General features: G+C 52.9%; 1 protein-coding gene across 1 annotated transcript in view; it reads right to left on the reverse strand.

Moving 5' to 3' along the window:
* Positions 1–27,262, reverse strand: part of LOC137429577 (dual specificity calcium/calmodulin-dependent 3',5'-cyclic nucleotide phosphodiesterase 1A-like) — a 234,385-nt gene that overhangs the window by 93,485 nt on the left and 113,638 nt on the right. Inside the window, exons 2-6 of the mRNA XM_068119595.2 lie at positions 19,398–19,511; positions 18,744–18,926; positions 18,173–18,239; positions 17,191–17,307; positions 9,210–9,350 (exon numbers count right to left, since the gene is read on the reverse strand). Coding sequence (XP_067975696.2) covers positions 9,210–9,350; positions 17,191–17,307; positions 18,173–18,239; positions 18,744–18,926; positions 19,398–19,492 — 603 coding nt within the window. The 5' untranslated portion in view covers positions 19,493–19,511. The remainder of the gene's footprint in view (positions 1–9,209; positions 9,351–17,190; positions 17,308–18,172; positions 18,240–18,743; positions 18,927–19,397; positions 19,512–27,262) is intronic.

Consider the following 27,262-nt stretch of genomic DNA (forward strand, 5'->3'; position numbering starts at 1 on the left):
ACGAGGAAATCACACCTTCAGGTATGGACGTTTTACGGCTCCCAATCGGCGAACCGCAAATTTCCACTCCAAAGCCACGTTACACACACACACCAGCTTAACTTCTGGATGTGGTGAAAAAGTTGAAGCGAGGTGAACAGCCTGGAGCGATCCGAAATCGTGCGCGAGGCAAAATGGCCAACGGCCCGTACTCGAGACCTAGAGGCCCTCCAATGATTCTCTTCGGAATCAACCGCAAAACCTGTCACGCAGGTTTATCTGTCACAGCGATAACAATTCTGTCACAGGAATCCCTTTCCCAGGAAACCCCAAAGTTCGCTCGTGACCTCAGTTCGCCAGCGTTTGCTCCAGACCTCCAAACAGCTCGGCTTCTTGTCAGACTCACTCGCTTCGCCCTCTTTTCCTTTTCTCTTCCTCTTCGTCGTTGTCTGGTGCCGGTTTCTTTTAAAACATTAACTTTTTTTACCTTTTGAAAATAGTAATCTCTATTTCACTTAAATGACAACAATAGTAGTACATGCAACCAAAAATGGTTACAGTGGATGAGGACCACAATAACGGAAGTGACTAATCCGTAACACTTCCCTCCCTCAAGAAAGAAAGTTTGAACATAATGAAAACTTTCTTTGCATGCAAAAACTCTTTTAACAAACAAAAGTAAAACTCACACCCAAAAGATCAATTGACGTGAACAACAATAATTAATATTCCCCAAAATAAAGCAACAAAACTTCCAAACAACCTTCAGGAATTTCCAAAGTTAGTTCACTCTGGATAAAGCATCAGCAACGACATTGTCCCTGCCCTTTACATGCTCAATTCCCAAGTTGAACTCCTGCAAAGCCAAACTCCATCTCATCAACCTCTGATTTTTATTTTTCATTTTTTTGAATAAAGGTTCAGGGGTTTTGATAAAAAATCCAAACCAAAGCAAATCTATAGCACTTTTTGAAGGAGGCCGAGCTTAGAGCCAGGTTTCATGGTGGTTGGGTGGTGAGGCCTGGAAGTATTCACTGCATGGACGCATTTAGGAACGTGGAGTTCACGGGTTAATCCGTGTAGGAATCTTGGCTCGGCTGCTCCTGAGCACTCAGTGCTTCCAACTCTTCTCTTGAACATAAAAATCATAATCACGGTTGTCGAGTCGGGTGCTGTAGTCACGTGAGTAGCGGTCCCCATCTCGGCTACCACCGTAATAGTCATCCCGTCGAGACTTTCCAAATCTGCGCTGCTGCTGCTGCTGGGACCCTCCGTAGTAATCACGACTGCGGCCGCCACCAAAACTACAACTCCCACCCCGGGAGCCATAGCCACCCCTGAAACTACCTCCACGTTTTTTCTCCGAAAATTTGTTCTCCGAACCTGATTTAATGTAACTCCCCTGGCTAACTCTAGGCGGGAAGTTAGGTTTGTGAAACCCCATCCTGTGTGTCAAGGCATAGTCATCTGCCACGGTTGCTGCCTCATACAACTCTGGTACTTTCTTTTCATCCAGGTGTACTTTAATGTCCACGTGGACACACTGTTTGAATTCCTCCACCAAGATCAATTGTCGTAACAGGTTGAAGTCTTTCCCAATCTCCTTCGAGTCACACCACCTATCAAACATGGTTTCCTTTATTCTGGCAAACTCCACATGGGTCTCACTCTCCCTCTTCCTGGCATTCCTGAATTTTTGTCGGTTAGCTTCAGGGTAAAGCGCGGCGTTACGCGTGCTGCTTGTGAGCAAGGAGGAAGCGGACAAGCGGTAACATATAAACGTCTTTATTGTAAGACTACACTGTAACACTGTACTGTCCCGGGCTGGGCGCCCGGTGTATATCATGAGGCCACGCCTACCCCTGGTGCGTGGCCACCGCCCACTTGGTGCGCGGAATGATGTCACCACGCCAGTGGGCTTTTGTGTCCGCCACACGCGCCCCCCCAGAATTCCCGCGCACCTGGAGGGCCAGTTTGCGGGGCAGACGAATGACCCGGCCGAAGCGCCCCCTGGCGATCGGCGGCGTCCGGGGTGCAGGGATGCCAGGTGGGATGCCCCTGGCTGCCCCTGGGATGGGTGCAGGACCGGGGGGCGGCGTGGCGGCGGGGCTGGGCGGTGCCGGGGGTCCGCCCGCAGGAGGGCGGCCCCGACGTGGGGGTCGGGCCACTGGCGGTGGATGGTCCACATCGAGGTGGGCCGGCTTGAGGCGGTCTACCGAAACGCGGTCAGGAGTACCGCCGATGTCCAGGGTGAAGTGCTTCGCCCCGGTCTCCAGCACGCGGAAAGGCCCGTCGTACGGGGGCCGCAGTGGTGTCCGATGGGCATCGTGGTGGACGAAGACGTACTCCGCCGTGCGAAGCTCCGGGGCGACGTGCGTCGGTGGGTGCCCGTGGCATGCCGCTGGCACCGGGGCGAACCTCTGGGCGGTCTCTTGTAGAGCGGAGCGCTGCTGTGCCGCGGACCATGGTGCCGTGGAGTCGGGGAGGAACTCGCCCGGCACCCGCAGCGGTTGCCCGAAGACCAATTCCGCCGCGGATGCGCGCACGTCCTCCTTGGGCGCCGTCCGGAGGCCCAGCAGGACCCAGGGGAGCCTGTCGACCCAGCCGCCGTCGCGGAGGGTGGCCCGGAGCGCGGCCTTCAATGAGCGGTGAAATCGCTCACACAGGCCGTTAGCCTGGGGATGGTAGGCCGTGGTTCGGTGCAGCCGGACCCCAAGCCCCTGCGCAACCGCCCCCCAGAGCTCCGAGGTGAACTGGGGGCCGCGGTCGGATGAGATGTCTGAGGGGGCGCCGAACCGGGCGACCCAGGTGGCGATGAAAGCCTGCGCGACATCGGCCGCCGTTGTCGACGCCAAGGGCACGGCCTCCGGCCACCGGGTGGTGCGGTCCACCATGGTGAGGACGTAGGTGAAACCCCGCGAGGGGGGCAGAGGTCCCACCAGGTCCACGTGGACGTGGTCAAACCGGCGTTCCGGCACCGTGAACGGGGCCAACGGGGCCTGGGTGTGCCGGTGCACCTTGGCGCGCTGGCATGCGAGGCACGTCCTGGCCCAGCCGCGGACGGCCTTCCGGAGGCCATGCCAGACGAACTTGTCGGCGATCAGCCTTTGGGAGGCCCTCGCGCCCGGGTGGGACAGGCCGTGGATGGCGTCAAACACCTGGCGCTGCCAGCCCGCGGGCACGATGGGGCGAGGACGCCCGAGGGAGACGTCGCACAAGAGGGCCGCGCCCGCGCCGTCAAACGGCACCTCGGTGACGCGGAGGCCCGTGACGGCGGTCCGCAAGGCCTGGACGTCGGGGTCAGCGGCCTGGTCCGCTGCCATCCGGGCATAGTCGATGCCGAGGTGGACTGCGTGGGCGACGGCCCGGGAAAGGCAATCCGCCACCAGGTTGTCCTTCCCCGCGACGTGCTGGATGTCCGTCGTGTACTCGGACACGGCCGAGAGGTGACGCTGCTGCCGGGCCGACCACGGCTCGGTGACTTTGCCCATCGCAAAGATCAGCGGCTTGTGGTCGACGAAGGCAGTGAACGCCCGGCCCTCGAGCAGATGGCGGAAGTGCCTGACCGCCAAGTGAAGTCCGAGCAACTCGCGGTCGAAGGTACTGTAACGGCGTTCGGGCGGGCGAAGCTGCCGGCTAAAGAACGCCAGCGGTTGCCAAGCTCCACGCACCCATTGCTCATGCACTGCGCCCACCGCGTAGTCCGAGGCATCGGTGGTGAGGGCGATCGGTGCATCGGGCGCCGGGTGCGCGAGCATGGTGGCGTTAGCCAAGGCGAGCTTCGCGCCCGTGAACGCCGTGTCCATCTGCTCGGTCCAGGTAATGTCGCCTTTGCCCGGCTTACCTCGGAGAGCTTCGTGCAGGGGGCGCAGGAGCTGGGCGATACGGGGCAGGAACCGATGGTAAAAGTTCACCATGCCCAGGAACTCCTGCAGCCCTCTGATCGTGCGGGGGCGCGGAAACCCCTTCACCGCCTCCACCTTGGCCGGTAGGGGGACGGCTCCGTGCCTGGTGACACGGTGCCCCAGAAAATCGATTGTGGCGGCGCCGAACCGGCACTTTGCGGGGTTCACAATCAGGCCATGCTGGCCCAGGCGTTCGAAGAGCGTGCGGAGGTGGCGTAGGTGCTCTTCGCGGGACGCGCTGGCGACGAGGATATCGTCCAGGTAAACGTAGACAAAATCCAAGTCGCGCAGGACGCTGTCCATCAGTCGCTGGAACGCCTGAGCCGCATTCTTCAGACCGAAGGGCATGCGCAAGAACTCGAAGAGTCCGAATGGCGTGATGACCGCCGTCTTCGGGACGTCTTCCGGCCTGACGGGGACCTGATGGTAGCCGCGTATGAGGTCCACCTTCGAGAAGAAGGACCTGCCCGCCAAACGGGCGGAAAAGTCCTGAATGTGGGGGACGGGGTAGCGGTCGGGAGTCGTGGCGTCATTGAGACGGCGATAGTCCCCGCACGGTCGCCATCCCCCGCCGGGCTTCGGCACGATGTGCAGCGGCGACGCCCAAGCGCTCTCTGAGCGCCGAACGATGCCGAGTCGCTCCAGGGTAGCGAACTCCGCTTTTGCCACCGCCAGCTTCGTCGGCTCGAGGCGGCGTGCCCGGGCGTAGACCGGTGGCCCGACGGTGGGGATGTGATGGGCCACCCCGTGCTTGACGGCCCCCGCCGAGAAGGTGGGCCGCGTGAGGGCCGGGAAGCCGGCGAGGAGGCGGGTGAATGCGTCCGCTGCCGGAAGCGTACAGACCAACGTGGCCGGAACCGAATCGTTCGGCAAGCCGCTTGGCAAGCCGCTCGTTGAGCTGGGCAACGCACAAGCGAGCGAGCTGAACGTCTCGGCCTGGACAAGCCGTCTGCGCTTGACGTCGACCAGGAGCCCATTAGCGCACAGGAAGTCCGCGCCAAGCAGTGCCATGGGCACGTCGGCGGTGACGAACGTCCATCGGAAAACCTGCCCTCCAAACCGCAGAGAGAGGCAGCGTTTTCCGTACGTACGGATGGGCGTCCCGTTCGCGGCAAGCAGCGCGGGGCCCCCACCCGCGGCGTGCTTGTCTGACGTGCCGGCGGGAATGACACTCACCTGCGCTCCCGTGTCGCACAGGTAACGGCGCCTGGAGAAGGTGTCCGTTATGAACAGCAGGCTGTTCGAATGGCCGGCGCTCATCGCCACTATTGAGCGCCGGCCCGGGCGTTTCCCGACCCGTTGAAGGAGCACGGCGGATGACACCGCCGAGCTTCGTGGCCGAACTTGGCATGGAACCAGCACCAGGTGGTGGAGCTGGAGGAGCGCGGCTGGCTCCGCCAGGCCGGTGGAGTTGGCGGGTTTCCCCGCGGTGGCGGTTTTCGCCGCGGCGGTGGGCGGGGCGTGGCGGCGTTCACGAGGTGCGTATCAGCATGCTGCTGAACATCAGCGTGCTGTAGAAGCTGATGCTGTGGAACATGCTGCTGAACATCAGCGTCGAGGGCCGTGACGGCCACGCCGACGCTCGCCCGCATGTCCGAAGCGGCGAAGTACCTGTCCGCCTCGGCCGCCAATGCTCGGGGTTCCGTTAGCTCGGTCCCGGCCAACGCGAGGCGGACCTGCGCTGGAAGTTGGCGCCGGAAAAGCGCCCGGAATAGCGAATCGGGGGCTTCGTCGCCCAACAGTGACAGCATATGGTCCATTCGGACCGACGGGCGCGTCTCACCGAGCTCGGGGAGATCCAGGAGGCGGTCGGCCCGTGCGTCGTCCGTAAGGCCGAACGTGGCTAGGAGTAGCCGCTTGAGTGCCTCGTACTTGTGGCCGTTCGGTGGGTGGCGAAGGACGGACACAACTCGAGCGGCCGTGCCGGGCCCGAGGGAGGCGACGACGTGGCAATAGCGCGTGTCATCGCCGGTGAGGCACCGAAGCTGAAATTGGGCTTCGGCCTGGACGAACCAGACTTCGGCCTGAGCCTCCCAAAATTCCGGAAGTTTGACGAAGTCGGCCATGGCGATGGCGTCGCGTGTGGAAGGATCGCTCCAGCAGATCCAACGTCGAGGGTCACCAGTAAAGCACGGCGTTACGCGCGCTGCTTGTGAGCAAGGAGGAAGCGGACAAGCGGTAACATATAAACGTCTTTATTGTAAGACTACACTGTAACACTGTACTGTCCCGGGCTGGGCGCCCGGTGTATATCATGAGGCCACGCCTACCCCTGGTGCGTGGCCACCGCACACTTGGTGCACGGAATGATGTCACCACGCCAGTGGGCTTTTGTGTCCGCCACAAGGGACCAATTCATAGGCTTTGAGAATGGCTTTCTTCACTTTCTCATAATCTGGACATTGGTCAATCGGTAAAGCCGAATAGATATCTTGAGCTTTACCCACCAAAACACTTTGCACTAACATAGTCTAGGACCCCACAGGCCATTTTAGCATTTGAGCCACTTTCCCAAAGTGTAAAAAAAACTTGGCTACCTCCTTTTCATTGAAGGGTGGAACCAGCCTCACATGCCTACCAACATCCCAAGTGTTCTGACTAGTTGTCGAACTAGCCGGCATGGATACTACTTCTCTCCGTTCTCCCATTAATTCCAGCTCCTTGAGTTTAAGTTCCTTCTGATACTCCATGTCATGTTCCTTTAACTCCCTTTCGGCTCTCCTTTCCTCTGCTCTTTCCTCTGCTCTTCTTTCTTCTTCAGCTCTCCTTTCCTCTGCTCTTCTCTCCTCGAGTTCTCGTTCCTGTTCTGCTCTTCTTTCCTCGAATTCTCGTTCCTGTTCTGCTCTTTCTTTTTCTGCTTTCCTTTCCTCTGCTCTTTCCTCTGCTCTTCTTTCCTCGGCTTTCCATTCCAACTCTTCTAACCTTTCCTGGCTCTGCAGTTGAATCTCCATTTTCCGGTGCTCCACATTTTCTTTTTCCTCGGGTAACCAATCCAAGGCTACCTCTTTCCATGTTCCTTGTCCCACCAGGGATTCTACCATCAATGTCTGCATCTCTGCTTTCTTCATATTAACTCGGACCTCCAAGTTAAAATATTTGGCCAATATCATGAGTTCTGATCTTTTTAACGCCTGGAACTGTGCCTCTTTAGGGGACGCTGCAAACTTTTCTGCGTCAAACACCATGGTGACTATTAGTTAGGACCTGTTAACCTTCACACAAATTTTTTTACATTTTTGGAAAAAATTTGGGAATGTTAGGAAATTCCAAATTTGGGAATTTTGGGAATGTTGGAGAATTCTATCCTGGACGGGCCCCCAATTTCTGTTACGTGCTCCTCCCCAAACCACGGTCACGGTGTACATCCGAGCCCCGAGAGGAGTCACTGCAGAAAAATGTGTTATTCTGTATGTCAAAGATCAATGGTGAAACCACACCAATTGTTACCAACAAACAAGTATTGTATTAAAGGTCACACAAGAATAACAGTACGGTAACAATAGTAATCAATTGTACAACCAATATATCATTTTCCTATGATGGTACCATCAGTTCGTACAAGGTAACTCACTGTGCTCTAAGTGAGTGAAACAAGAACATTCCCAATGTCTCTTTCCCGGCTTCAAGCCAAAGTCGATCCGCTCCAGTGATCGTCAGAACGATGTCGTTTCGAAACCAGAATCCCGCTCGGTTGACAGTCACATTGCCCAAAGATGGGCGAAGGCACCCTCCAGAAGCGACGGGGAAATCACACCTTCAGGTATGGACGTCCGACGGCTCCCAATCGGCGAACCGCAAATTTCCACTCCAAAGCCACATTACACACACACACACCAGCTTAACTTCTGGATGCGGTGAAAAAGTTGAAGCGAGGTGAAAAGCCTGGAGCGATCCGAAATCGTGCGCGAGGCAAAATGGCCAATGGCCCCTACTCGAGACGTAACGGCCCTCCAATGATTCTCTTCGGAATCAACCGCAAAACCTGTCATGTAGGTTTATCTGTCACAGCGATAACAACTGTTGCAGGAATCCCTTTCCCAGGAAACCCCAAAGTCCGCTAGTGACCTCCGTTCACCAGTGTTTGCTCCAGACCTCCAAACAGCTCGGCTTCTTGTCAGACTCACTCGCTCCGCCTTCTTTTCCTCTTGTCTTCCTCTTCGTCGTCGTCCGGTTCCGGTTTCTTTTAAAACATTAACTTTTTTTACCTTTTGAAAATAGTAATCTCTATTTCACTTAAACGACAACAATAGTAGTACATGCAACCAAAAATGTTCACAGTGGATGAGAACCACAACAACGGAAGTGACGAATCCGTAACACATGACAATGACCCTAAACATGCCAGTAAATCCACCAAGGAATGGCTGAAAAGAAAGAAATGGAGGGATCTGGAATGGCCAAGTCAAAGCCTGGATCTAAATCCCATCGAGATGTTGTGGGGGGATTTGAAACGAGCTGTGCATGCAAGAAACCCCTCAAACATCGCACAGCTGAAAGAATTATGCAAGGAGGAGTGTGCAAAAATTTCTCCCAGTCGATGTCAGACACTGGTAGACAGTTATAAGAAACGCCTACTTGAGGTTGTTTCTGCCAAAGGGGGCAATACCACCTATTAGAGCCAAGGGTGTACTTACTTTTTCCACATGCGAACTTTGTATTTATGTTTATTTAAATTATACAATGGACTACAAAATGTAAATGTTTCATGATATTTGTTATATTATATCACCTTTATCTATCAATATTGTTGAAATGAAGATCAAATAGCTGTATGTTGAAAAAGTCAAAACTTTACATGGGGTGTACTTACTTTTTCACGTGACTGTATATTATATATATGTATATATATATGTATATATATATATATATATATATATATATATATATACACAGTATATATATATATATATATATATATATATATATATATATATATATATGTATGTATGTATATATATATATATATATATATGTACTATGTGTGTGTGTGTGTGTGTGTGTGTGTGTGTGTGTGTGTGTGTGTGTGTGTGTGTGTGTGTGTGTGTGTGTGTGTAAATATGTGACAGAAATCAATGCAAGCTCAGACATCCAGCAGAGATGAATCGTCAGCACAAGTGTGTCATTGGTGTTTCTTGAGGGACATACAAGCAACCTGCCAGGTGTACAATAAATTCAGTCTATTTGGTGAGAAAACGGTGCAGTGGTGAGAGGAAACTGTCCTGCTGAACCAATATGGCCACACAAGTAACTAGATTTCTGGAGAGAAAAAGAAAAGGAAAGCGTCAAGAATGACTCGCACAGGAAGTATCAAAGTGGACGTCCTACCATGAGGCCGGTGCGGAGTAACAGGCAATGCACCGTCTGTGTGACGTCAGCAGCATGAACCAGGTTGTGGTATGGGTTTCGATGTTTGCTGTATCCTGCCTCCAGCGCCTCCACAAACGGGACCAAGGATGATATGGGTATCTGTGTTGGACACGGTCATGGAAACGCTGGCCTGTATAAAACGCCTTTCCTCAAAGTGGAAGCAGCAAACAAGGACATGCTGGTAGACTTCTACAAGTAAGATGTCATTCCAAGGAATTTCAGATCAACAATGTCAACACCATGTGTTCAAACTATTCCATGCGTGTGGGATATGTGCATCAGTAAAATAACGGAGTACAAATGAACATTGCAACTGTACATCAGCGAATTGCAATTTGAGATGAAAAAAGGTGTAAAACCATAAAATACGAGAACAGCACTCGGTAGAGCACATACCTCCACCAGGCCGAACGGTTTACGTTTTGTATCCCACAGAGAGGCCGGATCTGGACCTTAACCAAAATCTAATTGGCCTGCTTGTGTTACCGACCCACTCATCCCCCAAGTTTTGTCATATTCCGTCCACAACGTTTTGAGATCTCATGCTATATATTGTTGCGGTTTTGTGTTTTTACGAATAAAGGTTAATTTCCCCCTCATAGTTTAGTCACACTGCAACACGTATCCTCGCGATAGTTCAGTTATTTCTTCGTAAATGTAAGCATAGTCCTTTTCCTGTGTTAGTTTTCCATTGAGTAGAATAATGAGAGTTAGGTCTCCTTCCCATGCTTTATGCCGCCTCGATGCTTTGGTTTTTGGCGCAAATTACCACGAGGCTGGCCTGACAAGTCGAGGCAAGCCGAAGGAAGGCGGAACAGAAGGAGTGGGGAGTGACCGGTAAGCACGAGCCGCCAATCAAGGCTCGAAGGGAGTGGCTTAGCACTGCATCACAAGGCGTGGATTGGAACATTCGATGCGGGCTAAGGCGTGGCAATATAACCCTTTGCGCAAAGCCCCCACCTCAGTTGTGAGGGGAGAGGCGCTTGAACAAGTTATGAGGCAAGCCCATGCGAGAAGGACATGCGCTGAGTCATGAGCTTAAGTTATCGGTTCGAAGCGCTGAACCAAGTTATGAGCCGGGGTCCTCTGTTGAACAGTTCTGAGAGTGCGCGGTGTTGAATTGAGTTACAAGTTAAACGCTAAGTTGAGCTTGAGGCAGATCCTCTATTGAATTACGAGGGTGAAAGCGCGCCGTTGATTAATCGCGCTGTGAGGAACCGCTGAGCCGGGAAAGAGACGCGCATATTCGCCTGCCTGCCTTTGTTCGAGATACGCGCTGCGAGGATCCTTCCCGCCTGCCTGCCTGCCTTCATCGAGGGACGTGCTGTGACCGCAGAGGGCCACCACGGGCAAGCTGTTCCTGAACAACAAAGCCGGCGCGTTCAGCGCATGAACCATCTTTCCTTCTTTCCCCCTGTGAGTGTGAACGGGTCCATTGTCTGGGTTTATAAGCTAAGACTGCTTAAGTGCCTGCTCTGTGTCTCTGTGACTTGTATAGCTGTAAATAAACCTGTGTTCTTTCTTCTATTTGATCGTTCCCGTCATTTCCATCTATTGACTAAGCGTGGTACGAATTATATCGCTCTAATCGGGTTCCAAATACAAGGTAACTGCACGGACCACGTGGTACACCATCCGCTCGGACGTACTCAAATTATGCGTGGTTCGTGCGAGACTTGATCCCCGCTTCTGCGGCGGCATATGTACTTAGGTACGTGCGAGAATTGTCCTGAAACCCTGTCCTGCGTCCAACCGGAAGTGGTGATTCGAGTCTCGTGGTTGCGACGACCCAAAAGAACAAGGGGCTTAATCTCCCCTTGGTAAGGGAATGAGGGTCGCGCAAAAACCGTAACATTTGGTGTCTGGGAGTGGGATTGGACCTGGAGTGCGCTTCACGCACTCAAAATTTCGAGCGACAGAAATTTAGTATTTAAATCCAAATTTATGTTCGTACCATGGCTAGCCAAGGCGGTTCGAATGCCGGTGGGGGTAGAAATAGAGGAGGAATGGATAACCCAGGACCTGCAGGAGAGACAGTTGGTAGTGGAGGAAGCTGAAGAGGGGGCGGTAGCTGGCGAAGAAAATGGCGTCGCCTCGCACTTGGCCACGGCAGCCGAGCCCGCTGTGCGAGCCGCATCTGGCATTGAATTGCTCCTAATCCAACTGATTGCGAAAATGGACAAATCAAAAAGGGAAATAATTGATGCCCAAAAGGACGAAATGAGGGAACTAAAGAATGACATGAATAAAATAAATGAAAGAATGGACACCCGAGGGGAGACATTAAAAAAGATGAGGGAGGAATCCAGGTGTGACATGAAAAAGGTGGGGGAGGAAATTGGGCGCAGGTTGAGCGGGAAGGTCGCGGTGGCGCGCGATGACGTGACGTGGTGTGAGGAACGCGTGGGGAGCGAACTTGAGCGAGGCACAGCCAAGTTGACCGAGGGTCTAGAGGAATCGACGCGGGGTGTAAAGGAGCCGATGGTCGCCAAATTGGATGAGAAAATTTCATGGGCGCCAGCGGTCGTCGAGCTAGAAAAAGAAATAATTTGGGCCAAAGAGACGGTAGAAAAAGTGAGCAAGTCGCGGGAGAAAGAAATGGAATGCGCACAAAGTTTGTATTTACACCGTGATGCCGTGCTTGCTAACCCCAATAAAGGTTTACAGGTGCTGGCAAAGAAGCTGGGGAAAGAGGACCCAGAGGTGAGAAATAATGGCGTGAATGTGTTTGGCGCGAACGGGTTTTTGGCACGCTTGGGACAGAGACGAGACCCGGGCGGTCGCGGAAGGTCCATTGTGCAGTGTACGAGGGCGACTGGCACGAAGTATGAGAGAGAGTGTGCGCCGAAGCGTGTGCGAGGAAAGTGTGCGCCAGAGTGTCTGATGGCTGAGTATGTTACGGAGTGTGTAACGAGAGAGATTGTGCACCTGGGGGTGTGGAAAAGAAGTGTGCGACGGCCGAGGAGTGTGAGCGAGAATGCACAACGAAGTGTATGAGGGGCGCGTGCGCACCTGGTTGTGCGGTAAAAGAGTGCGCGGAGGAAGAATACACACCAGACTGTGTGCGGGAAAAGTGTGTAACGTGGTGTGTGAAAGGCGTGAGTGCGCCTAGTTGTACGGGTACGAGTACGGAGTGTGAGGGAAAATGCACACCAGACTGTGTGCGGGAAAAGTGTGTAATGGGGTGTGTGAAAGGCGTGAGTGCACCTAGGTGTGCGGGTACGAGTACGGAGTGTGAGGGAGAATGCACACCAGAGGATGTGGAAGGAGAGTGTGTTGTGACGGAGTGTGTGGGAGGCGCGGGGATGCCTGGGTGTGCGAGTGCGGAGTGGGTCGCGAGGAGTGAGAACGCGGCTCTAGCATCGACACCGACCGGGGTAGCATTTCGCGGAAAAGATAGCAGACGCGAGTCCCCGGTGAGTTGTGTGCAGCAGGGACCGGCGGGGATCGGTGAGGCGGCGGTCTCACAAGGACCAACGTGCACGATTCGTGCCGGCCCCGGCACTGTATGGTTGGTGCCGTGCCGTGGCGGCAAAGGCAATCGGCGAGGTTCAAGGGGAGGTAGGAGATTTCGGAGCCGTGCACCTTGGCGGGTGTGGTGCTCCGACCGTGGGCGGTTGGGTCATCGTGCGTGGGACCACGAGGCCCTGCGCAGGGATGGGGCCCTGCACCTTGGCCCATCCATACCTCCTCCCTTGGATCGAAAATGCCGGACGGACCCAACATACAGGAGACCAACCACCCGCATGGATTGCTCGGCCTGTCGAGGCCGAGCTATGACAAAGTACATCCACTTGGTGAGGCTCGAGTGTAGCGGACTGATGAGAGTAGTGTACCCTACGTGGAGGAATGGTAGTTTGACCATTCCTCACACGAACAGGGCCCATGAGCATTAGTTTAGGGGGATGGCAGTGACAGGCACATGGAGGTGCCAGCAACGGTTACCTCCATGGGGCACGGAAGCTAGCCGAGGGATGGCTAGAATAATGTTAGGGAATTAGCAGTCTGCAGGGACAAGATTTAAGTAGTGATGCCTGTACTGTAGTGGGGACGCAAGTAGCTTAGGTGGATGATAATGACAAGGGAGTGCATAGTTTAAAGGGAAGACGGGGAAGCACGAGTTTTAGGGGAGGTAGTTAGCTAGATGATGCTGTGTGGGTGAGGAATTGTGTGAGAATAAACGGAGTTGTGTGTGGAAATAAGTGGAATTGTGTAAAAGTGGTTGTGTGAATTGACTTACATGGTGTGCAAGATGAAAGGTGTGGAAGTAATTGGTGTGTGAATAAGTGGTGTGGAATGCTTGGTGTGGGAATAAAAGGTGTGGAATGCATGGTGCGAAGGAGTGAATGGGGGGAGATGGAACCCATTCGCGAAAGCCTGGGGTGGGTAGTGTAAAGCCAGGTGGAGGGCACAGGCAAAATTTGTATGGATATTGACACCTGTGGTGCAGGTAGTAGAACGAAGTGTTTTGTTGGGTGCATGAGTATGTGGAATGGCTGGGCGTGTGGCTTAATTGGTGCATGTGGTTATTGGGGCACTCCGCCACTGGTAGTTTGTCAGCCAGTTGAGGCCGCAGGTAGGCTCTGGGAGCCGGTTGGGGTAGTTATGAGTGGGGCCCGAGGATCCAAGGGAAGGACCCGGGTTGCCCAATGCCAAGGTGGGCATCAGGGGGTAAAGTGCAAGGAGGGGCCTTCCCCAGTTTAGGTAGTCGCAGGAGCAGGTAAGCTCGGGTGGCGACTTCAGTGGCGGAGGTGCGCAGGTAGGTAGACCTGCTGGTAGAGCCACACAACCCAGCCCCGAAATTGTGCAAGGGCACAGAGTGAAAATTCGTGGGAGTGAGACCCAAATTTGGTGGACACCACAGAGTGGGCAATGGGAATTCGGGTTCTTAGAACCACATAGTTTAAAGAGGCCGATTGGCAGGGTACGACCCCGGGTAGGTTAAAAGTAAATGTCAGCAGTGTAGTTAGGATGAGAAATCCCTTCGCATCATCCATAGCCAATCACTGAGGAGGACGAAGCTCCACACCAAGACTCTGTGAACGATTGAGACGTAAGACGCATCACGACGTAATGTGACATTGTGGTTGTTCCATCCCTTCCTTCCTGGGATGGATTGGGAGACGAATTTGAGATAGAGGGGGATATGGGAGACAAGACGTAGTGACGAATTGTAAATACAAGGAGGGTTAGGGTAGTGTAAGCCTACGGTGGGGGGTACGGACGGCTAGGGACGAGCCTGCTCTGCTCGCTCTTCCGCGCTCCTCGCATTGCATTACCTTGTTTTGCTGTGTGTCGTTGCACCCTTTCCGCTTTGCTGGTCGTGCTTTGTCTCTCCCCCCCACCCCAGGAACACTTTGGAGGTGGAGCTGTGCATCACCATCGACCGGTGCAGCATCCTTTCTGCACCTTGTTACATCTGTGCAGCCGAATTTCGCAGCACTTTGCTGCCGTATCCTTCTGCTGCACCCTTGTTACATCTGTACAGCCGAACTGCACAGCACTTCGCTGCCATATCCTTTTGTTGTAACTTTGCTGCACCTGTGCAGCACTTTTCTGCCACAAACACTTTTCTGCACCTTATTACACTCATGGACCACAAGCCTTGTGGCCTTGCGCCTCTGCTGTGCAGCACTTTGATGCAAAATCACCTTGCATCTTCGGACCACTTGTTTTGAGTGGCATTAATGTCACGCAGTCAGACCACATAAGGTTGGCCCTGCCTGGCAACAAAATGAAATAAAAGCATTTGTTGTGCATTTCTATTATGGTGTGCTAGGGATGAGAAGATTTGTAAGTTTAGTTAGCCCTGAAGATCAAAAAATGGCCTGTATGCCAGTTCGGGGGCTAGCCGGTTTGATATATGCACACAGAAGAAGCAAGAAGCAAGATGCAAGAAGCAAGCAGCCAATGCCATGAATTATGTGTGTTTTGTGATTTTGCTGTGCTTTCTCTCCCCTCCAAGCTTCTCTTCCAAAAAGGACAGGTCCTGCGTCATAGAATTGTAAATAAAAGTAAGTTTCTGTGCTTGTAAATATAAAAATGCTGCCCAACGGCTATGTGTTTAGTTTGACAAATTCCGGCATTCGGTTAATTGTGGGCGTGAATCTGATAGGTAGCTACTCAACGCAATAGGGGGGACATATTTATTGTTTTAAAACTGTCGCATACGCGTTAGAGTAAATGTTAGGGGGAACCACACCTATATGTCACATGTAAAAGTAAGGTTAATTTTGCATGTCATTCTCTAACCGGTCGGTTCATTTGTTGGTTCCGACTCGGGGACGAGTCTGACGAGGGAGGGGTGTAGTGTTGCGGTTTTGTGTTTTTATGAATAAAGGTTAATTTCCCCCTCATAGTATAGTCACACCACAACACGTAGCCTCACGATAGTTCAGTTATTTCTTAGTAAATGTAAGCATAGTCCTTTTCCTGTGTTAGTTTTGCATTTATTAGAATAATGAGAGTTAGGTCTCCTTCCAATGCTTTATGCCGCCTCGATGCTTTGGTTTTTGGCGCAAATTACCACAAAGCCGGCCTGACAAGTCGAGGCAAGCCGAAGGAAGGTGGAACAGAAGGAGTGGGGAGTGACTGGTAAGCAGGAGCCGCCAATCAGGGCTCGAAAGGAGAGGCTTAGCACTGTGTCACAAGGCGTGGTTTGGAACATTCGATGCGGTCTAAGGGCGTGGCAATATAACCCTATGCGCAAAGCCCCCACCTCAGTTTTAAGGGGAGAGGCACTTGAACAAGTTATGAGGCAAGCCCATGCGAGAAGGACATGCGCTGAGTGATGAGCTTGAGTTATCAGTTTGAAGCGCTGAACCAAGTTATGAGCCGGGGTCCTCTGTTGAACAGTTCTGAGAGTGCGCGGTGTTGAATTGAGTTACAAGTTAAATGCTCGGTTGAGCTTGAGGCAGATTCTCTATTGAGTTATGAGGGTGAAAGCACGCCGTTGATTAATCGCGCTGTGAGGAACCGCCGAGCCGGGCGAGAGACGCGAATATTCACCTGCCTGCCTTTGTTCGAGATACCCGCTCCCGCCTGCCTGCCTGCCTGCCTTCATCGAGGGATGTGCTGTGACTGCAGAGGGCCACGCCGGGCAAGCTGTTCCTGAACAACAAAGCTGGCGCATTCAGCGCATGAACCACCTTTCCTTCTTTCCCCCTGTGAGTGTGAACGGGCCCATTGTCTGGGTTTATAAGCTAAGACTGCTTAAGTGCCTGCTCTGTGTCTCTGTGACTTGTATAGCTGTAAATAAACCTGTGTTCTTCCTTCTATTTGATCGTTCCCGTCATTTCCATCTATTGACTAAGCATGGTACGAATTATATCGCTCTAATCGGGTTCCAAATTTGGGTTTGAAATACAAGGTAACTGCACGGACCACGTGGTACGCCATCGGCTCGGACGTACTCAAATTACGTGTGGCTCGTGCGAGACTTGATCCCCGCTTCCGAGGCGGCGTAGGTACTTAGGTACGTGCGAGAATTGTCCTGAAACCCTGTCCTGCGTCCGACCGGAAGTGGCGACTCGAGTCTCGCGGTTGCGACGACCCAAAAAAACAAGGGGCTTATTCTCCCCTTGGTAAGGGAATGAGGGTCATGCGAAAACTGTAACAATATCATTCTTGACCCCATCCCTTAATGGTGATAAATCATGTAAAAAATTATCGGATCCGAATCTGGATCTTCACCAAAATCTAAACAATTCATCCTTGTCACACACCCAACCTCTGCACCAAATTCAGTCCAATTTGCTTTTGAGATATCCTGCTTACAGGCAGACAAAGAAAGACAGACAGGGATGAAAACATCACCAGTCCGATGTCTCGTTCTCCTCGCTTGAGTTGTATGTCCAACTCCACATGCATGAGGTACAGGTGCCCTTTGTCCTTTATCTCCTGCATGAGTCTCGACCTGTATAAAACGATCGTTTCTGACCTTAAAACGCACGATGAGGTCATAACGTGTCAGCAGTTCGTAGAATATGAACTTGAGCGCATGTTCTCCACTGGCATTGTTCAATGCAAATACATTGAAGCACCATTTGTCCACGTCCTGCAAAACACGATGGATTATTGGAATTATTGGACCTTCGCTAACAATGGTTTCCGACTCCATTGTGTCGTCACAGTAAGTCAGCCAATCAGCAAGTTTTATTCATATACACACACATATAAACATATTTACAAGACTTTGCAATGCTCACCTACACACATCATCTTGCTGTCATAATCAGACGAAATCGACAATGGTGATCATTTATTGATTACATACACACGGCTGAGAAGGTGGGGATGGAAAAATTGAGGAAATTGAAAAAGAGGAAAATAAGATCTTTAAAATGTCTGAGAGATTTTACATGTTCCATGATGATTGATATGCATTAGTTAGAAATCTATATATATAAAAGAAAGTGTTTGTTTGTTTGTCTGCGCGCGCTAATCTCCTGAACGGTGAAAGATAGGAGGAAACCTAGAATACAAAAAATGTCGGGACGGGCCCCGGGAAGGTTAGAGGCTAGGTGGTGAGGCCAGTCGAGGCTCACCTCGACCGGGCTGGTCTCATTTCGCAATTAAAAGCTGAGCTGAATTATAGTAGTCAATCTTCTACGGCCGCGAGTAAAAGCTGAATTATAGTAGTAAATTCGTTCAAAAAGAACCAAAAATGTCGGGACGGGCCCTGGGAAGGTTATAGGCGAGGTGATGAGGCCGGTCGAGGCCGCTTCTGCCAGGCTGGGCCCATTTCGCAATTAAAAGCTGAGCGGAATTATAGTAGTCAATCTTCTACGGCCCCGAGTAAAAGCTGAATTATAGTAGTAAATTCATTCAAAAATAACCCGGGCAACGCTGGGTGCTTTCGGCTGGTATTCGATAAAACTATCAATGAAATTGATGTGATCAAAATGGATGGGATCGGATACCTTCAGAAGTGATACGACCATCGGAGGATAATTCAAGCCCATCATTGTTGCAGTTCTTCTGTACATTCTATAATAAAGACGATGTAAAGGAAGATGAACATTATTAATAAAAGGTTCGTTATTTAGCTTTAAATCTGTTTGCTTGTATTAAAAACTGCTCACATATGTTCAAATCATGAGGCTAAGACTTTGCAACATGTATTCTTTATATGCCAACATCAAGCTTCTTCAACAATTTCCCCTTCTTCCTCCTGTATCACCCCACCCACTGTTTAGGGGTTTAACCACAATTACAGTTCCTCTGCCTCACAAGACAACAAACCTGAATTTGACATTTAATTGTTCTGGGGTCTGAGCTATGATACATGTTGACCAATATGCAGATCATACATGTCAGTAATTTCCTTTGGTTTATCATACGAATTCATACAAGACTTCCACATTTGCTGCAAAGTATATCATAAAATGTGTTATCTCAGCCTGAAACAGCTCACAAAGCTCCTCACAAATATTCAACTCAAAGGATGCTCGGACTTCCGCAAAGATCCGGCAGCATGAATGATGGGCTCACCGCTCTACGAAAATTCCTGCTTGAACGACGTGCACGATGCTGCGGAAACGTGGCTTGTCCTCGGTCCGACGCAGTGCCAGTCCCATACGACGTGTGAATGTGGCAGCCAGCCAGTCGCGCACCTCAGAAGGTACCGCGTCCGACTGGATGTCGCTTAACTCGTCCTCTGCATCCATGAGCCGTCTGTGTTCACCAGGAGTTGGATACGATTGTGATGTTTTGATTTTAAGATTAGTACACAACTATAATAATCCAAATACAGTGTCTTATTAGGCTCAGGCAAAGTTATAATCAAAAATGAGGCAATGTGCTACTACCACCTGGTCCCGGGTTCCCAAAGAGGACCTGGGGCCTGTGGCAAGCTACATGGACATGATCCCTCCTGCCCTCAGTGTGCCTCGAGAGGTGTATGCTCCACTCATTAGAGGTTATGAGGGGCAAAAACATACGAGAGGTACAGCAGGATCTTTAATGCCACCTTTTCATATAGGACCATGACAGACTACTATTCAATGTTGACATTGGTTCAGAAAAACAAAATTCTGGGGTTCAAATCCAGGACCTCAGATACCTCTGGGTAGTTCTATTTCCACACTTACTAACGCATTCCCTCTAAAAGGAGCAAGAAAAAAGTTACGATGGACTAAACCTCACCGTGTCTCATCAGTGTACACATTTTCAAGTACTGTTGCTGCATATTCCAAGTTCCTCCGCAGCTCCGTCAGAGGTACTTCCCCATGTTCCATCATCTTGAGAAGCAATCGCAGTCTAGACATGAGATCAAGCCCCATGATGGTGGGAAGGAATGAAAAAGGGACAAGTGGGATGTGAGCAAAGTTGCATAACCCACATTCATTATAAATTCATTCATTTTTCATTCTCCAATACAGATTACCGAGGTTGTGCATTGAGAAGATCCAAATTGGGGTTGAACTGCATTTGGACTGTAATTGATATCTTGATACATTTAAACAAGTTCTGCATCCAGAAGAGACCGTGATGGAATGAGTTAACAACATACCAGTGAAAGGTGAGAATTGGGTGAGAAGATGCTAAACTATTATTCAGAATGTGCTGGAAACGTGTTCGTACAATACAACCATAATATTTTATAGTGTATAATTTGAATTATAATGCAGTGTAAACACAAGCATAGTTCACTGCACGGACAATCAATCATTCCCGACAATATATTGAAGTGTAGCGGTTACCGGAAGCATTACACAATCCCCTTGCACCGGCCGATGACGTAACCGGCGGGCGGTCACTTGCCCGGGCTCGTCCGGACTTGCCCGGACTTGCCTTGCCCGGGCGGACACTTGGTTTGCATACCACGCCCCGTTGAGAGGCGTGGCTTACCGATTTGCATACCACGCCCCGCCTGAGAGGCGTGGCTTTTGTGTGGTGAACTTTGGTGATAAATTGCTGCCCGTTCTATCGGGCTTTTCAGTGCTTTTGAGTTGAGCTAGAAATAAATAGCTCAGTGAAACTTCGTTCCTGGTGTCGTCCATTTTGTCCGGCTTTATCGTGAGAGCATAGCTCCACAATTGGTGACCCCTTTTCAAGAACACGGCAATGGAGTCATCTGTAGCTTTGAAGCTCCCTGGCTTTTGGGAATCGCACGCAGCCGTCTGGTTCGCCCAAGCGGATTCTCAATTCGCCCTGCGGAACATTACGGAGGACACGACACGCTACCACCATGTGGTCTCCGCACTCAACTCCTCCACTGCCGCCCGGGTCCTGAGCTTCCTACAGAACCCGCCGAACGCCAACAAATACGGCGCGCTCAAAGGCCTACTCCTCGGTGTGTTTGGACTCATGGAGACCGAACGCGCGCGAAAACTGCTCGACCTCCCGGAGCTGGGTGAGCCCCGTCCATCCGAACGCATGGACCACATGCTTGCTTGACTCGGTGACCACAGCCCAGATTTCCTCTTCCGCGCACTGTTCCTCCGGCAGCTACCCGGGCAGGTACGATTAGCTTTGGCTAATTCGCCCATCACGGACCCTCGCGCCCTGGCCAAGGAGGCCGATAAATTTTTCTTGGCCAGGCGACACATCGGAGCGACCGCTTGGAACCCTGGGCCGACCGAGGCAACGCCCGCACCACAACCGGCGCCACCACCGGCCGAGTTAGCGCCACTGACAGCAGCGGCCGCCGCGACGCCCCATCGACCGAACCCGATGCTACCGCCGGAGCCTCCACCAGAGCGGACCATGTGCTACTACCACGCCAGGTTCGGGCAGAAGGCCAGAACATGCAGCCCACCGTGCACTTTCGGCAGGTCGGGAAATGACCAGGCCGGCGCTCGCTGCCTGCCATGAGCGTCGGCCATTCAGGCAGCCTTCTGTTTATTACTGACACAGCGTCTGGGCGGCGTTTTTTGTGCGACACCGGCGCTCAGCTGAGCGTGATACCCGCCTCGGTGAGGGACAAACAGGCTGCGCTTTGCGGCCCCGCCTTGGTCACCGCAAACGGCTCCTCCATCCGCACCTTCGGTTCGCGCAACGTCGCATTCTGCTTCGGGGGCCAGTGCTTCAGGTGGGACTTCATCACGGTGAACGTACCCCATAGCCTTGATGGGTGCAGATTTTCTTTGCGCGCATGGGCTTTTGTTTGACGTCAAACGGCCTCGGCTCATCAACACAGAGACCTTCAGCTCGCTCGCTTGCTCATTGAACGGCTCCGCACCAACCAAGCTAGCCTGCGCTCTCCCGGCCGCGGACGATTTCACCCGCCTACTCGCCGAGTTTCCCGCCCTCACGCAGCCGACGTTTTCGGCCGTCGCCGTCAAACACGGCGTCGCACACCACATCCCGACCACAGGTCCACCGGTCTACGCCAGGGCCCGTCGCCTCGACCCGGCCAAACTCGCCGTGGCGAAGGCGGAATTCGACGCGCTGGAGCGATTGGGCATTGTGCGGCGCTCGAATAGCGTGTGGGCCTCGCCCCTGCACATCGTGCCCAAACCGGGTGGCGGATGGCGACCATGCGGCGATTACCGCCGCCTCAACGACGCCACCACCCCCGACCGGTACCCGATACCACATATACAGGACTTTTCCGCCCGTTTGGCGGGGCGGGTGATATTTTCCAAGGTCGACCTCATTCGGGGCTACCACCAGGTACCCGCCCGGCCGGCCGACGTGCCGAAGAGGGTGGTAATTACACCTTTTGGCCTCTTCGAGTTCCTTCGCATACCGTTCGGCCTTAAGAACGCGGCCCAGGCCTTCCAACGGCTGATGCACAGCGTGCTGCACGACCTCACCTTCCTTTTCGTCTACGTGGACGACATTCTCATTGCCAGCACTTCCTGGGCGGAGCACCTCATCCACCTGCGCACGCTTTTTGAGCGCCTCGGCCAGCACGGCCTCATCATCAACCCGGCGAAATGCCAGTTTGGCGTAACGGCCGTCGACTTCCTGGGGCACCGCATCACGAAGCGCGGGGCCGTTCCACTGCCGACCAAGGTGGAGGCAGTCACAAGTTTCCCGTGCCCCCGCTCCATCAAGGCCCTACAGGAATTTTTGGGAATGGTAAATTTCGACCACCGGTTCGTGCCTCGCACCGCCCAACTCATGCACCCCCTGTACGAAGCCCTCCGGGGCAAGCCGGCCAAGCACGACGTCACCTGGACCAAAGAGATGGACGGGGCGTTCACGGGCGCTAAGCTGGCCCTCGCCAACGCGACCATGCTGGCGCACCCGGCGCTCGACACACCCATCGCCCTCACCACGGACGCTTCTGACTACGCGGTGGGTGCCGTGCATGAACAGTGGGTGAACGGGGCTTGGCAACCGCTGGCCTTCTTCAGCCGACAGCTTCGCCCTAACGAGCGCAAGTATAGCGCTTTCGACCGCGAGCTCCTCGGCCTTTACCTGGCCGTTCGCCACTTCCGCCATATTTTAGAGGGCCGCCCGTTCACGGCGTTTGTGGACCACAAACCCATGGTCTTTGCCATGGCCAATGATGCAGAGCAGTGGTCGGCCTGCCAGCAGCGCCACCTCTCCGTCGTGTCCGAATTTACGACGGACATCCGGCACGTCGCGGGCAAGGACAACGCTGTGGCCGATTGCCTCTCCCGGTCCGGCGCGAACGCTGTCCACCTTGGTGTGGACTTCGGCCGCATGGCGGCCGACCAGACCGCCGACCCCACGATGCAAGCCCTCCGGACAGCGGACACAGGCCTGCGGTTGGCCGACGTCCCCTTCGAGGACACAGGCACAGTTCTCCTGTGCGACGTTTCCCTGGGCCAACCTCGCCCCATCGTGCCCACCGGATGGCAGAGGCACGTTTTTGACGCCCTCCACGGCCTTTCCCACCCGGGCGGGAAAGCGTCGCAGAAGCTCGTGGCAGCAAAATTCGTCTGGCACGGGCTCCGTAAGGACGTCCGTGACTGGGCCAACGCCTGTGTCGCCTGCCAGCGCGCGAAGGTCCACCGGCACACCCAGGCCCCATTGGCACCATTTGACGTGCCCACGCGATGCTTCGACCACGTCAATGTGGACCTGGTGGGACCCCTTCCCTCCTCGCGGGGCTTCACCCACCTCCTCACGATGGTGGACAGGACCACCAGGTGGCCGGAGGCCGTCCCGCTGGCATCAACAACATCCGCCGATGTGGCGCAGGCCTTCATTGGCACCTGGATTGCGCGTTTCAGCGCCCCCTCGGACATCTCCTTCGACAGAGGCCCGCAATTCACCTCTGAGCTTTGGGGCGCGGTCGCCCAGGCCTTGGGGGTCAAGATACACCGCACCATGGCCTACCACCCCCAAGCCAATTGCTTGTGCGAGCGGTTCCACCGCTCGATGAAGGCCGCTCTCAGGGCCAGCCTCCAGGACGACGGTTGGACTGACAGGCTCCCGTGGGTCCTATTGGGCCTCCGAACGGCCCCTAAAGAGGACCTTCAGGCTTCCTCCGCCGAGCTGGTCTATGGCCAGCCACTGCACATGCCAGGCGAGTTCATCCCCGACGCCACCGGCCCCAGGTACGTGGCTCGCCAATGCTCGGTCCTCCAGGAGGCCGCCAGGAGGTTTGCCACCGTACCCACGTCCCATCACGGCTGCCCCCAACCCCACGTCCCCCCAGCACTTCGCACTGCGGAGTACGTTTTCATCTGGAACGACGCACACCGCGGACCGCTCCAGCCGCCGTACGATGGACCTTTCTGGGTCCTGAAGGGGGACGACAAGTCATTCATCATTGACATCGGCGGCAAACCGGACCACATCTCTGTGTACCGCCTCAAGCCGGCCCATTTGGACCTCGACCAACCTCCACGGTTGGCCCTTCCTCCACGACGGGGCCATCCCCCGTCAACCAAGCCCCCCGCCCGACCATCCACCGCCACGCCACCTACCACCCCCACACGAATCGCCAGCGGTCGTTTCGGCCAGGTCATCAAGACCCCCCTCAAACTGACTCTCCCGGTGCAAGTTAATTCTGGGGGGGCGCATGTAGCGGTTACTGGAAGCATTACACAATCCCCTTGCACCGGCCGATGACGTAACCGGCGGGCGGTCACTTGCCTGGGCTCGTCCGGACTTGCTCGGACTTGCCTTGCCCGGGCGGACACTTGGTTTGCATACCACGCCCCGTTGAGAGGCGTGGCTTACCGATTTGCAAACCACGCCCCACCTGAGAGGCGTGGCTTTTGCGTGGTGAACTTTGGTTATAAATTGCCGCCCGTTCTATCGGGCTTTTCAGTGCTTTTGAGTTGAGCTAGAAATAAATAGCTCAGTGAAACTTCGTTCCTGGTGTCGTCCATTTTGTCCGGTTTTATCGTGAGAGCATAGCTCCACAGAAGCATCATTAGGATATACTAGCAGGGACCCGTGGAACAAACATCCCCTTGTAATAAGTAGTCCGGCAGCTAAGCTAAATATAGCATAACAATTGTGCATGTTGTGAGGAAAGCACCAAATTTGGCACATTAGTAGACTATCATATTATGAAAAGATCTGGATATTGGGCCATCTCAGATTCAGAGATTTGATTTTTGCAAGATTTACAGATTTTGCAGATTTGCAAGCTGAGATTGCAACGCCAGGGACGGCCGACTCCTTCCTGCGAGCTGCCCACGTCACCCGCACAAGAAGAACTCATCAAATCACTGCAGCGGCACTGCACATCCTGCAACACCCTGCGTATGAACGCCACTGTATGACATATGCTGATGATGCAGAAGACCTGCCTGAGTTCGAAGACCTGTGTCACCAGAGAGGAGAAGACATTCCCAACTTTCAGTACTGGGCAACGGTGCTGGAACTGGAGATGTTGGTACTGGTCTACGTGCGTTCTCTGCGGCAGGCTTCATTCACGATGTACCTTGATGCCCTGACGGAACTGGTCCCATGGTTCCATGCCTTAGACCACACACACTATGCCAGGTGGGTCCCTGTTCACCTGAGGGACATGGTTCCACTCCCAATAAAGCACCCAGATGTAGCCAGAGAATTCAGGGCTGGCAACTTCACTGTACAGAAGACGAAGAAGGTGTTCTCTCCGATCCCAATCGAATCGAAATCTTGCAAAAATCAAATCTCTGAATCTGAGATGGCCCAATATCCAGATCTTTTCATATGATAGTCTACTAATGTGCCAAATTTGGTGCTTTCCTCACAAAATGCACAATTGTTATGTTAAGTTGCCCCACTAAAGCTGCAGGGAGCAGAGAAGAGGTTTGACTCCATTGAAATCATTCAAGTTGGCTTTACTCCGCAAGAACCGAACAACCTGTAACAACAGAGGTAAAGCTAGCCCCGTCGTATTTGACAAGCATAACAAGCATAAGAATGCAACATGCATTATAATTAATAGGCCTTCTGTAATTATCACACACGTCTCCAGTAGCCATCTTGAAAATCGTAATAATTATGGGTAATAGGGGGACCCGGAAATATATATATATAGCCAGTGACGCTGTTGTTGTTGTTGTTGTTGTTGTTAAAATGCGAAGTTCGAGGGCTTACTGTACACGGGATTTGAACGACAATCTATGACACCACACTGTCAAAATGTGACCTCAAGTCTTCAACTCTCACCCCGCCCTCCTCCCCCCGCTTCCCCTTCCCCCTCCCTTTACAAACCCCAAGTCCTCAACCTCTGCCTAACCCTAACGTGTTGTGTAAATCCTCACCCCACTCTAAGCCTTCAACCCCTATCCCCCCCAATCCCACCAACCATAACTCCTCAACCCCCTCAACCCAAAAACCTTAACCTCTCCTCCTCACTGTGTCTTGTCTTTGCTCTCCTCCTCCAGCTCCAAGTCCTCAACCTCTGCCTCCCAACCCCGAGTCCTTACCCTCCCCTTCCAAACCCTGACTCGTCAATTCCCACCCCACTCCAACCCTTCAACCCCCCCCCCCCAACCCCCCCCCCCCCCCCCCCCAACTCTACCCCACCACACCTCCTCAACCCTCCTCCCCTGTGTCTTGTCATTGCTCCCCTCCTCCAACCCCAAGTCCTCACCCTCCCAACCCTAAACTGTCAAGGCAAGCCCCTCCTGTTACGTGCTCCTCCCCAAACCCCAGTCACGGTGTACCTACGAGCCCCGAGAGGAGTCACGGCAGAAAGATGTGTTATTCTGTATGTCAAAGATCAATGGTGAAACCACACCAATTGTTACCAACAAACAAGTATTGTATTAAACGTCACACAAGAATAACAGTACAATAACAATAGTAATCAATTGTACAACCAATATATCCTTCCTATGATGGTACCATCATTTTCGTACAATGTAACTCACTGTGCTCCAAGTGAGTGAAACAAGAACATTCCCAATGTCTCTATCCCGGCATCAAGCCAAAGTCGATCCGATCCAGTGATCGTCAGAACGGTGTCGTATCAAGACCAGAATCCCGGTCGGTTGACAGTCACACTGTCAAAGATGGGCGAAGGCACCCTCCAGAAGCGACGGGAAAATCACACCTTCAGGTATGGACGTTCATTGGCTCCCAATCGGCGAACTACAGATTTCCCACTCAAAAGCCACGTTTCACACACACACACCAAGTTAACGTCTGGATGTGGTGAAAATGGTTGAAGCGAGGTGAAAAACCTGGAGCGATGTGAAAATCGGGCGCGAGTCAAAATGGCCAATGGCCCGTTCTCGAGACGTAATGGCACTCCAACGATTCTCTTCGGAATCGACCGCAAAACCTGTCACGCAGGTTTATCGGTCACAGCGATAACAACTCTGTCGCAGGAATCCCTTTCCCAGGAAACCCAAAGTTCACTCGCGACCTTCGTTCGCCAACGTTTGCTTAAGACCTCAAAGCAGCTTGGCTTTCTTGTCCGACTCACTCGCTCCGCCTTCTTTTTCTCTTTTTCTTCGTCTGGTTCCGGTTTCTTTTAAAACATTAACTTTTTTACCTTTTGAAAATAGTAATCTCTATTTCACTTAAACGACAACAATAATAGTACATGCAACCAAAAATGTCTACAGTGGATGAGAACCACAACAACGGAAGTGACGAATCCGTAACACCTCCCCATTTCAAGTCTTTAAACCACT

The sequence above is a fragment of the Myxine glutinosa genome, chromosome 6, assembly GCF_964187855.1.
Source record: "Myxine glutinosa chromosome 6, kmMyxGlut1.1, whole genome shotgun sequence".
Classification (NCBI taxonomy): Eukaryota; Metazoa; Chordata; class Myxini; order Myxiniformes; family Myxinidae; genus Myxine; species Myxine glutinosa.